The 14,478-nt window shown below is 47.0% G+C and overlaps 4 protein-coding genes and 5 non-coding genes across 9 annotated transcripts, besides 2 other annotated features; 3 read left to right on the top strand and 6 right to left on the bottom strand.

Moving 5' to 3' along the window:
- Positions 1–190: 190 nt before the first annotated feature.
- Positions 191–216: a microsatellite.
- Positions 217–270: 54 nt separating this feature from the next.
- Positions 271–2,027, bottom strand: ACLA_026760 (cytochrome P450; the record flags this gene model as incomplete). Its single annotated transcript, XM_001269379.1, has 4 exons — positions 271–575; positions 640–758; positions 829–1,586; positions 1,659–2,027. 4 exons carry the CDS (start codon positions 2,025–2,027, stop codon positions 271–273), a joined length of 1,551 nt encoding a protein of 516 aa, XP_001269380.1.
- Positions 2,028–4,379: 2,352 nt separating this feature from the next.
- ACLA_026750 (glycerol-3-phosphate dehydrogenase GUT2) lies at positions 4,380–6,739 on the top strand (the record flags this gene model as incomplete). Its single annotated transcript, XM_001269378.1, has 4 exons — positions 4,380–4,816; positions 4,932–5,191; positions 5,264–6,592; positions 6,645–6,739. 4 exons carry the CDS (start codon positions 4,380–4,382, stop codon positions 6,737–6,739), a joined length of 2,121 nt encoding a protein of 706 aa, XP_001269379.1.
- Positions 6,740–7,163: 424 nt separating this feature from the next.
- Positions 7,164–7,235, bottom strand: ACLA_026740. Its single transcript has one exon. It is a non-coding gene; the product is annotated as a tRNA-Gln (tRNA).
- A 90-nt stretch (positions 7,236–7,325) lies between these two features.
- On the bottom strand, positions 7,326–7,397 carry ACLA_026730. Its single transcript has one exon. It is a non-coding gene; the product is annotated as a tRNA-Gln (tRNA).
- A 303-nt stretch (positions 7,398–7,700) lies between these two features.
- Positions 7,701–7,772, bottom strand: ACLA_026720. The gene has a single exon. It is a non-coding gene; the product is annotated as a tRNA-Gln (tRNA).
- A 579-nt stretch (positions 7,773–8,351) lies between these two features.
- ACLA_026710 lies at positions 8,352–8,423 on the bottom strand. The gene has a single exon. It is a non-coding gene; the product is annotated as a tRNA-Gln (tRNA).
- Positions 8,424–8,964: 541 nt separating this feature from the next.
- Positions 8,965–9,036, top strand: ACLA_026700. Its single transcript has one exon. It is a non-coding gene; the product is annotated as a tRNA-Gln (tRNA).
- A 22-nt stretch (positions 9,037–9,058) lies between these two features.
- Positions 9,059–9,096: a microsatellite.
- Positions 9,097–10,032: 936 nt separating this feature from the next.
- Positions 10,033–10,335, bottom strand: ACLA_026690 (uncharacterized protein; the record flags this gene model as incomplete). The annotated part of the gene is made up of 1 exon (XM_001269377.1): positions 10,033–10,335. The coding sequence occupies one exon, from the start codon at positions 10,333–10,335 to the stop codon at positions 10,033–10,035; it is 303 nt and encodes a 100-aa protein (XP_001269378.1).
- A 3,035-nt stretch (positions 10,336–13,370) lies between these two features.
- On the top strand, positions 13,371–14,310 carry ACLA_026680 (putative DUF814 domain protein; the record flags this gene model as incomplete). Its single annotated transcript, XM_001269376.1, has 4 exons — positions 13,371–13,443; positions 13,506–13,545; positions 13,725–13,828; positions 13,910–14,310. 4 exons carry the CDS (start codon positions 13,371–13,373, stop codon positions 14,308–14,310), a joined length of 618 nt encoding a protein of 205 aa, XP_001269377.1.
- Between the last annotated feature and the right edge of the window lie 168 nt (positions 14,311–14,478).

Here is a 14,478-nt window from a genome sequence, read left to right as displayed (position 1 = left end):
CAGTGCTTCGAGGCAGTTGTGATTCGGCGAAATGAACATGTGCCAAACTAGGTCGCCAATTAGGCTGGTTGGCCATAGAAAGTCATAGAAGCATGCCCACGAATCTATGCTCAATATGGCCATAGGAAGAGAAGCCTTAGAAAGGAAATATTCCACCTCAACCGATAGATGGGCACCCCCTCCCCCCAAAACACAACACACACACACACACACACATATATATACTCATAGATACATTCATGCCATACAACCAGAAGCCCCGCGGGGACGTCAAAATAAGTCTCGCGCAAGAGCTTTTGCATTCTTGGGGATGAATCGGACCTTGTATTTTTTGGGTATCGCTACCAAGCTCGTAGGATCCGAGTTGCCGCTGATCGGATGCCAGTCGACGTCGTCATGCGGTTCAATGCGGAAGCTGTTCAAAGTACGCATGAAGACCAGATATAATTCACGATTGGCAAGTAGTGAACCCGCGCACATGCGATAGCCCATGCCGTAGGTAAACATGGGTGCATCTGGCTGTTCGAACCATCTCTCTGGTCTGAATTCTTCGGGATCGCTCCAAATCTCGGGATCTGAGTGTGTACATCGTTAGCACCAACTAGTTGATCACAACGGCCGGGTTTTGCAAAATCTCACCCATGTTGCACGCCCAGGCATTCAGAAAAAAAACAGTGCCTTTCGGGATAACCTTGCCATCATATGTGATATCTCGAATCGAGGTCCGAGGCAGTGCGAGACGGAGAACGGTGTAATATCTGCGTATCGTTAGTCTGTGTGGTCGAGCCGAGGGAGCTGGAATTATAGGGAGGAAAGAGGATTGTGAACCTCAGGCATTCCCGCACGAGCGCAGCTACATAGGCACATTTTTGATCATCGCCAGAGTCACACAAGGGTTTATCTTCCGTAAACATTATGTGTATCGCCCGGGCAGCCTTTTCTTGGATGTCAGGACGGCGAGAGAGTAAGCAGATGCTCCAAGCTACTAGTGTTGTAACGGTGTCGAGGCCCCCAGAGAGCATGGTCAGGCTGATAGAAATGAGTTCCTCCGAATTTAATTTTGCCTCCTTGTCCAATATCACGTTGGCTTGGATGCACGGCTTATGGATTCCTTTCTCCATCCGATCATCCAGATCCCGATTGAGCGCACCCAGATACTTGTCACGACGTTGCCTCATCTCCTTTGCCTTCCTAGAGTTACTGCTGAAAGGGTTAAGCCGCAAAAGAGGGATGTAATCCTGCAGATTGCCGGTCGTACTGCGAAATTTGCTGATCTCTTCCTCAACATGCGTGATCTCATTGAATAGATCCTCCTCCTGAGAGGCCACCCGCACCCCCCAATTTAGGGTCAAGGACAAACTCAGGCTGAGACGTTGTATCATTGCCATGGGGTCCACCGGTGTTTTCCCACTATGGCCGTATTTGTAGAGCTCCGCAACGAATGCTTTGCTCTCCACGTCCAAGTGAGAGACATACGAATCCACCGAGGGCCGGTTCAGAGCCGATGCGGCACCTTTTCTCCGCCTCTTCAATGACTCACTATAGGGAGAGGTGCCAATCGTTGTGCCGGCTGTGTTGGAAACAATCTATTAAGAGCGGTGAGCCTAGACCTGGAGCGAAGCAAGCTTTGGGAAATGGGGAGAGCAACTGCCACCGACCTTATGGAAGGTATAAAACTCAGGTCTTGAGCTCAGCGCTTGCGCATTCTGACCGAAAAGCACCTTGGCCGCGGCCGCCGAGTTGACGACTATGACAGGGATGTTCCCCAGCTGGATCTGATAGACAGGGCCATAAGTCTTCGACCATATACGATATTGCTCGGCAGCATTCTTCCGAATTTGGGCGAGGTTGCCAATCAGAGGAAGACCCCGGGGACCTTCAAATCCTGGTACCCGAACGGATGCACGAATGAACTCGTTGGCAATGACATAGATGAAGGGAACAATCAGGACTGCTGCCGCGAAAGACTGGAGAGGGTAATGCAAAATGCTGTATTGCACGAAGGATAGCGCTGCTGTGATCGCCATGGTGAAATCAAATTCGTGGAAATGAGATATCGTCTGCCCTTGGGGAACTCCTCGAACGAACGAGGGTCATCCAGCCTCTTTTCATATTAATATGAGGAGATAGCTCTGCCTGACTAGAACACGCAGAGGAACACTTCCGCGCTCTTCAACAACCTTCATTATGAACCCCGCGTTTTCCCCAGCCGCGAGACCAGGACCAAGAGCCCTATCACCTTTCACCGTATCACTTTGGTGAATCCGATGCATATTTCGCTGTCCATGCATTTCTGAATGACGTTAAACCAACCGAGGCAGTTCCGCACCCGGAACTATTCCGCGAACCACTTCAACAGATTCAGACGCGTTTCCTAGGTAGACACACCTATTATTATGTTACATGGCAGGTATGATATATCTCTGGCAGACTGGCACGACTTGGAAGGCGCTGAGGATGAATAGCTTAAGTCTCACGGTTTCTGGATCCATGTTCTGCTCAAGTTGCTCTGACAAGTGCAGAGTTAGAGCGGTCCATGTAGGCACTCGTAAGTTATACAAGCTTACAGGACTTTCTATGACCATAGAATACATTCGAGAACCATTAAGGGACGCGAGTTATTCAGAAGATATCGTTCGGTCTACTCAGTATAGACAGAGCATGTATGACATCTTATCTCTTATCTCCTATCTCCTCACTGAAAGGGTAGAGTACTGGAGTTCAATAATATCAGCTGGATAAGCCTTGATCCAGTTAAAAGCTACCCCAAGGTATGATCGATTGCCAATTTAGCCCGACCGTCGCAATTAACTAACTATATACTATGTATGATTATTGATATTTGATTCTACCTAGTGGAACCCAGTACGTGGTCTTAGTAGGCACTGGGCACTCTTAAATTACCATCCTAGATATTCATTATTAAAGTTACTACTGTACATTCTCCAGTCTCCACATCCAATCTAGGTATTGTTTCTATATCAAAAGTTCTTCCGAGTAGTATGATTTAATAAATAATAATACCCATGGATAAGTGGGAAAAGCGCTCCAGACCAAGAAAGATACTAGGTGTTCATTACCTAGTCTAATCCCTATAAAGTGAAGTCCCAACATTCATGGAACCAGAGAAACGGGTCACTTTCGATGGTCTGTCAATCATTTACTATTTTGAAGCAAATGAGGGTCTGGCCACCAAAGGAATAAGAAGAATGATTTATCCTGCAGTCTCTTAGTTTTGTCCTTTGGAAAAAGGAAATGGACCCAACCCGCCACAAAATCTTTGCTGGTCACATGCGGGCATGGAGTTCGGGAAAGGTCGTCCGGATCTGTGGCTCCTGTCTCCACCCACCCCGTTGCCTGCCGAGCTTCTGATTGGTGAGACAATGTCAATCCTGTGCAGTGACACCGTCATTGTGGTCCACTTAACTACATCCTGCCTCCAATTGTCAATGAGTATACTCTCAGTCCTTCATTCCTTGTTCTACGACAGGAGGAAATAAGGAACAGGCCTGTCTCGTCCCTGAAGCCACAAAGGGCAAATAGTACCTAAAAAGAAAAACGCCAATGATGACGCAGTCAGAACAGAGAAGGTTACCCGGCCCCTGTAGTTAGAAAGAGAAAGAACTTGAGAACCTGTTGGCGCAAGGGCTCTACGCTTGACGACAGACCTACTTACTTAGCTAGTTAGTAGGAGTCTATCTATCTGCAGTCATCCTCCAGCTTTCGTGTCCAACTCCATGTCCTGTAAGAACCAGTCTATTATTGGCAGGTAGTTACTTACTACTTCAATAATGGGTACATCTGACCGCCTACGTGACTCGCGGGTTCAAGCAGGCCTAGCTAGTTACAATAATTTATATACTGCGGAGTTATGATCTATTATTTCCTCACAGCAATGCAGAATCCTGCTTCTTAACTCCTCCCATCACATAATAATATCTATCCCTCGGTCTCCCTTCTTATATCCCTACTCTCCATCTCATTTCGCTCCTTTTCCTGTTCCTCTTCATATTGCCCTATAGGCAATTTTTGTCGTAAGGTATATCCTCATCCTCTCTTCACATAGCCGCAATCGAATGGTGATTTCGTCATCATCTCTTTCCTCAGCCCTCACTACCACTTCCTTTTGAATGCATCTTCCTACCGACAATTTCAGTCTCTCTCTGAGATCACTCTTCATTTGTATTGCTCTAACAGTTTAAAAACAGAGAGAAAAGAAAGAAAGTCATAGAAAGTGAAAGCTCAAGCCCCAGATTTCCGATCGCGTCGTCGTGATAGCCAGAGCATCTGCGACACCTGGCTGTCTGGTCATTGGATCATTGACTCCCCTTTTTTTTTACTTTCTTTCTTCTTCTTTTTTTTGGTTATCTTGAAATAAAATGGCCTCTCGCCACTCGCGCAAATTCTTGAGGCCCTTGCTCTATACATCTGCTGCGGCAGCTGCAGGAGCAGGTGTTCTTTACATCTCATATCGTCCTCGCAATATTCCCGGCTCTGAAGCCCCCGCCGTACCACCTCCCGGCTACCATGAAGGGAAGCTTGTCCCTCCGAGCTTTCCCACAATCAAATCTCGATTAGATCAGATCGAAGACCTTAAGCGCAGTACTTCAAGTAAGGACGATGAATACGACCTGCTTGTCATTGGTGGTGGCGCTACCGGCTCCGGGATTGCGCTTGACGCTGCAACTCGAGGTCTGAAGGTAGCCGTTGTGGAAAGAGATGACTTCAGTGCCGGTACAAGCAGCAAGAGTACTAAGCTGGTGCACGGTGGTGTCCGTTATCTCGAAAAAGCCGTGTGGGAGTTGGATTACAATCAGTAAGTCCCTCATCCTACAGGGTGGCAGTCGCTTCCCCCCGGGGGGGAAAAAATAATCTTTCCGAAAAAGGAAAGGGAGGGACGAAAGATACTAACACTTCTGATTCAATTACAGGTATAAACTCGTGAAGGAAGCGTTGAGAGAACGCAAGTATTTTTTGAACACAGCGCCCCATCTTTCGAGTTGGCTTCCTATCATGGTTCCGGTGCAGAAATGGTGGCAGGCGCCTTATTTCTGGGCTGGTACAAAGGCGTACGACTGGTTGGCCGGCTCGGAAGGTATTGAGAGCTCATATTTCCTCACAAAGAGCAAGGCTGTCGATGCATTCCCCATGCTGAGAAAAGATAATATCTTCGGTGCTATGGTCTATTACGGTATGTGCGCATTCAACCTTTGATCTTCGCAGAGTATCCAGGCCCTCGGCGTTGAACTAATACATCAGCCAGACGGAGCGCACAATGATTCTCGAATGAACGTCTCTTTGGCAATGACCGCGGCTCTATATGGAGGCACCGTCGTCAACCACATGCAAGTCACTGGCTTGACCAAGGATGCATCAGGCAAATTGAACGGTGCCCGCGTGAAGGATTTGATTCCCGGCAAGAATGGTCAAGAAGCAGAAGAGATCACGATCAAGGCCAAGGGTATCATTAATGCCACCGGTCCTTTTACGGATTCTATTCGGAAGATGGATGAGCCTTCTGTCAAGGAGATCGTAGCTCCTAGTGCCGGCGTGCATGTCATCCTGCCCGGTTACTACAGCCCCTCAAACATGGGTCTTATTGATCCCTCTACTTCCGACGGGCGCGTCATCTTTTTCCTTCCTTGGCAAGGAAATACTATCGCTGGCACCACGGATCAGCCAACGGAGATCACAACCCAGCCGGAGCCATCTGAAAAGGACATCAACTGGATTCTTTCTGAAGTGCGCGGCTATCTGGCACCAGATATCAACGTCGACCGAACCGATGTGCTCGCTGCATGGTCGGGGATACGCCCTCTGGTTCGGGATCCCAAAGTGAAAAGCTCTGAGGCCCTAGTTCGCAACCATCTCATCTCCGTCTCTCCCTCGGGATTGTTGACCTGTGCTGGCGGAAAATGGACCACTTACCGGCAAATGGCGGAAGAGGCTGTGGATGAGGCCATCAATGTGTTTGGCTTGAAGCCCCGAGGCGTTTCTAATGCCCCTGACATCAGCGGTGTCGGAGGCAGTGGCTTGGTCTCTGATGGTGCCGTCCTCGATGGCAGCTGCCAGACTCACCAGGTCCGTTTGATTGGGGCTCACGGATACTCCAATACTCTTTTCATCAATCTCATCCAGCACTTCGGTTTGGAGACCGATGTAGCCAAGCATCTGACGCAGTCATATGGTGACCGCGCCTGGCAGGTTGCAGCCCTCTCTTCCCCCACAGATGCCCGCTTTCCCTTGCGGGGCCGACGTATCTCGGCTCTGTACCCCTTCATTGATGGGGAGATTCGCTATGCCGTTCGTCACGAATACGCCCAAACTGCGGTAGATGTTATGGCTCGCAGAACCCGCTTGGCTTTCCTGAACGCGGAAGCGGCACTTGAAGCCCTTCCCAATATCATTGATTTAATGGGTACTGAATTGGGTTGGGATGATAAGAGAAAGGAAACCGAATGGAAGGATTCCGTTTCGTTCCTCTCTTCGATGGGCCTTCCCAAGTATCTTCTGGGCTTCTCCAGAGCAGACGTGGAGGCAGGAAGGGTGAAAGATATGGATATTTCCGAGCGCAAGCTGCTCTCCAAAGCTGGTGAGTAAAAATTCGCAGAATATCTAGTAATCTGGACTGACCGAATCATCAGATCCTCCAGCAGACATGCTCAACAGTGACCTAAACACCGATTCTTCGGATTCTTCGAATCGGCTGATCAGTGTTGATTCCCCAGCCAACAAATAGATATGGCAATGATACTATAGAACGATATTTTGTATTATAACTAGAGAGTGTGTCTACCATCATAAACCATTCAATATGTGATGCCCGATTCTGTCCACCCGAAGGGCTTAGTCTTAACATGAGTTGACTAACTTATCTTGGGCCATGGAGCAGCTTCTAGCTAGACGGGAGTACTCAGCAAATTTGGATGGTTGTCCATGGCTTTCGGTCCCTTCTCTAGACTTCATGAGGACCATCAACATGGCTGCAGGAACCACCTTCTATACCTTGTGGGGTGTGGGGGGAGCGTGGTCTTGAATGGTCTCCATGCATGAACATCGGCGAAGGAATATATGAGGAGATGGTCCCCTTCCTCCCCCCCCCCCCACCCCCCACCCAAAAAAAGCACACAAAAATGTGAGAGACGGAGACAGGACGTCAAATGAGGTCGCGCTCGGAATCGAACCAAGATTGCCAGAATCAGAATCTGGAGTGATGACCATTACACTACGCAACCAATGAGTTGATGAGGTCCAGCAGTATCTAAAATACTGAAGCAGAATGTACAATTAAATGGGAGAAGATGAAAAAGGGCCAAAAAGAAATAAGGTCGTGCTCGGAATCGAACCAAGATTGCCAGAATCAGAATCTGGAGTGATAACCATTACACTACACAACCAGGCTATCTATACTGCACCTGACGTACGTTACATAGATATAGCTAGGGACTGTTTTATGGAATCTGAACTTAACTTCATAGAAACAGTAAGTGTTATGTAGTCATGTAGTTTTTATGGGCTATCATAGTGGATTCCAGCAACATTGATAATGTTGCACAGGAAATTCTCTATGGGGATAACTCAAGGTAGAGAAAATGCTCTAGTGTATACTCTGTACACTACACTGGAGTGGGATGAAAAAGAGCAAAATTAAAAAAGCAAAAAGTAAAGTCAGAAGACAAAAGAGTTCATACTTGATGACAAGGTCGTGCTCGGAATCGAACCAAGATTGCCAGAATCAGAATCTGGAGTGATAACCATTACACTACACAACCTAGCTTCATAGAATGCCATGAAGAGGAGGCCTTCATACCCCCGGACTAATTTCTCAAAGTCAAGCTGGGCAGACTTTCTTGTCTTTGGTAAGGAGGTTGCGGATGTTCTCGAACTACGTATCGATGGTGGTTTTCATAAAACTGACCATGTCCTGCATTCATCCCTAGATTGTTTGTCGTTGCCATGTCTGTCGGCATTACCTAGTACAAAAATAGACCAGGAAAAATCCTATCTGTTTGACCCCTATGCTATTCTAGCAGGACAGACATAGTTCATTTGTAACACGTGCTGTAGAGAGCATCAATTTATGACAAACCAAATTTTCTTAAGAAGAAGGACATCATTAACTGACACTATTGGACAGATCAAGATGTAGTACATAGTCTGGGTGGCTGGATACTTCGAAATCCCACATCATCTGGACCACAATGGTGCACGCAGCAAATAAGAATCTGTGCAAAGTCATATTATGCCTTGACCGGGACATATCTGCTAGCGAATTGAGGGGAGTGAAGGGTGGGGGGTAAAAAATAAGGACACTTTTGATACGGCTTTCACGAGGATAAAAAGGAAGTTAAAGGTCGCGCTCGGAATCGAACCAAGATTGCCAGAATCAGAATCTGGAGTGATAACCATTACACTACGCAACCTTACGTGCCAGAACCGCGAAACTTTTGGTTATCTGATCTTACAGTTTAGCCGACCTGGCATCTCTCAGTCTATCAAGGGCTGGGAAAGCCATCATTAGAACACAGACATAGTGTCCAAGGTTCCTTCGGCAATCAGATGTGGGAGACACAAACGTTGCGAAGACCCACGAGTCGACTACTGTGCTCTTTATACGCCCAAGGTTCTAGTGAGATAGTGGGGCTATCATGGTGTAGGATTTCGTAGACGAGTGATGATAGTTATTGTCATGATTGAAATAGAGTATAGATATATGACTGCTGCTTACTTCCATGTCTCTTCATAGCCATATTCTACAGGACTTCTGAGTGATCACCAAAACCATGGGACTTGCTACGGTATTAACACAGTATAGATACTGTACACCAACTGCTGCCAATTCGCAACAATCCATAGATGAATTGGCAACATCATATCCAGCAAGGTCAGTCATCGGTGGGATGAATTCACCCTCTCCTTAAGCCTTAGTTAGCAAAAACACTAATTTTGTGTCATCTTCTTATTGGTTGCGTAGTGTAATGGTTATCACTCCAGATTCTGATTCTGGCAATCTTGGTTCGATTCCGAGCGCGACCTAAATCTTGAACTTTTTGCAGAGTTTTTTTCTTTTCTTTTTCTTTTCTCTTTTTTCTTTTCATTCTACCATGCCATGTCACTATTATGAACTGGTATTCATACTGTACGGAGTACTACCAATGCTCTTATGATAGCTTCAATGACAGTACAAGGGATGCCAATTCAGCAATTACATTGTTGACTGTACTCCGTTCGCTGAGCCAAATTCTGCTAGGTACGTACCACTTACACCGTGCCAATAACCACATGTCCTGAATAGCTGTAAGGTTTTAAGAGGCCTGGGCTGGGTTCAGATTAATATATAACCTACTAATATGATTAATATCTCCATTGTATGGATTATTCACGCAACATACAGGTCACGCCGGTGTTACACGCAGAACTTTCATGGGGTAGCTACAACCAATACTGGCTCCAATACATTAAGTACAAGTACAACAGTTCCACTCTGGCAGGGCAACATTTCTCAACATCTTCGTAGCCCAGCTGCATATACGGGCGACCCGGATCTAAGCTATATGGGAATAGGACGTTAATTGATGTCAAGTCTAAAATAGGTGGGTAGCCCCTTCCGCGAGCTCATTTACCTACCAGAGTCGCCCAGTCCTGATGACCCCTTATCTGGTCGAAGCATACTCCGACAAAGCGACTGAGTTTCCAAAGCGGGTCAACCGTTCTCCTGCCAGCTCACGGCAGGAGTACTATCTCATCCATCCGAGTCTTCAAAATGATACAGTCGCCCCAGTATGGAACAATTTCCTCGAGCATGTAGATCTCACATGGCCGAGAGTTGTAGTCACCAGCATACAAGTGCCCGAACCATGAATGCGGGTGGCGTGATAAGGATATATATACATCCTCAACGGTCGGCCCTGATACAGGACCTCAAGTCAAACACAAAGGGAAGAAGTCAAACGGACCTGGACGGCACAGAGGATTTTCGTAGAGTGTGAATCCTGCTGACAACCCAGTCCTTGTCCAGACAGCGGGCGATGGCTATGTCTTGCTTCCATCGCGGCCCGGGCCGTGTCCATGATAATTGTCCCAGAACCGTGCCACTGCTGCCCGTGCCACCTGTGAATCTCGATACCGGTCACGGAAATAATTGAACAATGCAAACTCGTCCCCGTTCAACACGTATGAATCAGGCTCGTTCTGGATTCTCGTCCATAAGTCCCGAATGGCCCCCTCCAGTATCTGGCTCGTTTCCTCATCCACGGCATCATTATCGCAATTTCGAGCACGGTCTAGCGCCTGCCGAAAACTAGAATGGTTTGTAGGGCGTGCAGAATTGGCCATTGGTCGGGTCTCAAGGGGAGTCTATCTCAAAGTCTTAAGGCTATATGACTGCTAGTATGTGGAATGTTTTGACAGATTGGCGCGCGGGCAAATAATTGAAGGGAAGCAAAGAAGACAGATGAGCAAGAGAGGAAGGAGGAAGAAAGAAAAAAAGGAAACGAGGAGAGAATGGAACAGGATGTACAAAGAGACAATGAACTAAGTATGTTTTGCAGGGATTAGAAATATTTCAATCAAACCTCCGGCGACAAGCGTACTCGTCTAGTAAGTAGTCGAGAGAAGGCCCCCAAGTCCAAGTTTGCTCAAATTAATGCAGTCTGGGTGGAGCAGGGGTACGAAAGGTGGACAATCGTGGATCGAATCTCCTACGATGGACAAAACGAACAGATGTGCTAGTGGCATCTGCGACCCAACGGCCGACAGCCTTTTCCTTCCTTGTTTTCCCTGTCCATCGTTCCTCTATCCCGCTGAACAGTTTGGGTTGTATAGGTAATGGGTCGTGATCACTTGCAGAGGGACACATCCATCGCAACCCTTCCAACAGCTCATTCCGAGTGGTAGCCGCCGTAGCCGTCTTCGTAGAGCCCAAGGATGAGGCAAACCGGGGCCAGGGTCCTCGCAGTTTGGCAGCAGGTATGCTTCGATTCACTATGACCTACCCTAATTCAGAGAAGAAGGTTCCTGATGATTATTTCGTTCTCAAGGACCATGTGGCAGGTCCGCGAGTGGGGTCTTGGTACGGGCTCACCCGCTGTAGCCTGTATGTACTATGTAGGCTTAACAGACCAACAGTCTAGCTTGCTACCTGCATGGTAGACGGACAGACTTGGATGATTATGGAGTACGGAGAGTCGGGAATAGGGTCCAACTATTTGATTGTCCAGCAGACCGATTGACGAACTATCCGAGAGAATTGCTTGGTACTAGACAGAGTTACCTAATAGAGAATCGCGCAGTGCATACAGACTGCTGATGCCAGACACAGTGAGGAAGTGAGGTGGTGGGCTTTCTATTCTACCCTACCTAACTAACTAACCAACTAGATACACTTCTCTTCTCTTCTGTAGACTGTAAAAGAAACCAACCTAGTAGTTATTTAGCAGTACGACTGCATTAGCCTTCAATTGTTTGGCGCTACGGGATACGGATACCACCTGATGCCTTGGCACAACGGCTTTCCTTCCATTAATTAAAATCCAGTCCACAAGGAGCGTAGGGGCTGGTGGATGGTTAAATGATGGGGCCATGGGGGTCTGGCGGCCATCATCCGTACCTAGTATCTACGATCAAGTGAGATGAATGATAGGTAAGTACTTTACCAACCAAGTATCTGGCCGAAGATTACAGGCAGTCTTACCTACCTATTATTGTCCTAAGAGTGAGGATAAGAGTGATGCAGTGCCGGCGTGAAGTAGACCTCCCCGTCGTAGTCTACAGCAGTGGTGCATGAAAGGTGATTGTGTGTTTAACCAGGTGACCATCACTAACTGAGGGAGTATCTATCAGTGTTTCTACTACTGGTGAATACTGACAGATGCCTTCCGTCCTTTCTTTGCATCATACCAAAACTAGGTACATGAGGTGTAAGAGTGGTTACTGGTAATTTGGTATGTATTCTAGATACATGCTTACTACGTACATCTAGGTACTGAACTTGTCTGTACTCTGTAGTCTGTACAACAGTGGAGTGGCGCCAGTGGACACTGAAGCCGACCTTGGGTTAGAGAACACTAGCAAAATCGGTACTTTTGAAGCCAATAGCCACCAGATCTCAAGATAATCGACTGACAGGAGATGATATGACTCGTTCGTAACCCGCATGGGTCAGTTAGGTTGTCTGGCGCATGAGTTAAGTGGAGACCAGGTGGTGGTGCGGGTTGCGCTTGCGCCGCCGCCGCGAGAGTGAAGCGATTAGCGATATACTGTAGTACATAGTAGATTATAGATGCTTACTACTATTCCGTAATATATAGTCTACATAATTATCTAGTAAACTAGTACGTACGGAGTAGTTCGATAGGAAATTTCACGGTGGATAGCCAGGATAATAATAAATAGTAATAGATGACTTGCATCTCGCTAAGCTCGACAATTACGACAGATATCTTTAAGAAATGCCACCGTGTCATGGTCTCATGGGGCCATATGGATGCCTGTTGGATGAGCTGGATTTGAGCTGTCATCAAGACGCAGAATCAATCCCCGATCTGCAGGTAGTCCGCTAGATATGCTGTCTGTTGGTTGTTCCTCTGTTTGAATTTCTCATCTCCCTTCGCTGTCTTGTGCCACCACCGGGCTTGCCTTATCAGGTTAGTCAATCACTCCAGGCAGTTGAGACTTGAGAGCTGCACGAGATGCTGGTTGATAAATAGTTACTAGTAGACTACTTGGTAGGAGAAGTAGTTGGTCACTCGGTTCTGGACGTACTGTACATGTATCATATCATTATCATTTCAAGAGACGGCACACACTACTCTTCGCCATGCATTGCGACTATCTGATGCTCGTGTCCCCCCCCACCTTCGAAAGAGGTTCTACATCTGAAGTACTGGTAGTCCGGTATACGGAATACTCCGCAATTGTCCCCGGTGATGTTGACGATGCTACTACTGTCAATAAACAAAGAGTTGCTCGGAAATCTCCATAACAAGGCCCATAAATTTATTATTTTGGACAAAGTGCTGAACCCGAGTAATGTAGCGTAGTGAATATAGCTAGATAAATTCATATTTCATATAGGTCAAAGTCTTATCAAAGTATGAAAGGCGATCCAGAATCAATTATGGTTAAGTCCAACAAATACTTCCCCACTCTGTTTGTCCGCGAAAAATATCATTGAGATTCCCCCCACCACCACTCTTTGCGCTCGGGCTGCTAGACAGACAGACAACCAACTGTTTTTTTGCCCTGACTTATCCAGCGCTTTTGTATGTCATTGGACGTGAGTGTCGAGAGTATCATTTCTTCTCCCAATACATTGATTTCCTTGGTGTTAGCTCAAAGAGGAGCAATTTATAAAACATCCGGAACTCATCATGGTCTACTATTTCACATCAAATGTGGTGAACCCTGCCGCCTTTATCTATGTCGGAAAAGATAAGTTTGAGAGTATGGCAGTCATTTCTCGACCTTGAAACCCCAAAAAAGGTACTAAGTGTCTCTGCACCTAGACGAGGATCTCATCAAGTACGGCCTAGAGAAAGATGTCTGGTACTACTGACCACCACTGATATTTCCCTTCATTGGAATGTGCGCTAAGAATTGACACTTGGTCACCAACCCAGGGTTCGTTCTCGTCCTTCGTACTTTCCTTTGATATTCCGACGACTGTGAATTTCTAAATTCCGGTGCTCATGTTGTGTTCAGTTCCATGTCGATAACCTATCGAGTGCCCATGTCTACTTGCGCCTTCGTGATGGCGAAACATGGGACAATATCCCACAGCCGCTCTTGGAAGATTGTGCCCAGCTTACCAAAGCCAACTCGATTGAAGGTTAGCTTGAAGTCCATAATTTACGATATAGCAGAGAAGCTTGGCGAAAAAGAATATATGAAAGGTAACCGGGCATGACAGGAAACAAGAAGGACAATATCACCGTCATCTACACACCGTGGTCGAACCTTATGAAAGATGGCTCAATGGCAACCGGCCAGGTCTCATTTCACAATCCAAAGATGGTGCGGAAAGTTTACGTCCGGCAACGCGAGAATCCTATTGTCAATCGGCTTAACAAGACCCGTGTGGAGAAGCACCCTGATCTTCGCGCTGAGAAGGAGGAGTTCCTGACGAAAAAGCAGAGGGAAGAACGAAAGGGAAGGGATGAACAACGCTCAAGGGAGAAACAAGAACGAAGGGAAAGAGAGCAGCTGAAATGGCAGAAAGAACATGCGTACGACGATCTCATGAGCGAAGAGAATATCCAGGCAAGCAGCAACCAGGATCGCGATCCAGACTTCCTGGATGACTTCATGTGATTACCCACTCATATGAGGTATAATGTCTGCGACTCTATTGAGCGTTTTTTAGCAAAGCCCGGGAGACCTCGCCTGCCAGAGGTCTCCCATAGCGTGATGATCAATGCACTGGCGGAGTTTGTAGCTTCTAGCAAGAACAAGCGTACATCCACAAATATGGATATATGG

The sequence above is a fragment of the Aspergillus clavatus genome, genomic scaffold (assembly GCF_000002715.2).
Source record: "Aspergillus clavatus NRRL 1 1099423829805 genomic scaffold, whole genome shotgun sequence".
NCBI lineage: Eukaryota > Fungi > Ascomycota > Eurotiomycetes > Eurotiales > Aspergillaceae > Aspergillus > Aspergillus clavatus.
Note: the sequence above shows the minus strand (reverse complement) of the source record. Positions and strands in the feature narration are given on the sequence as shown.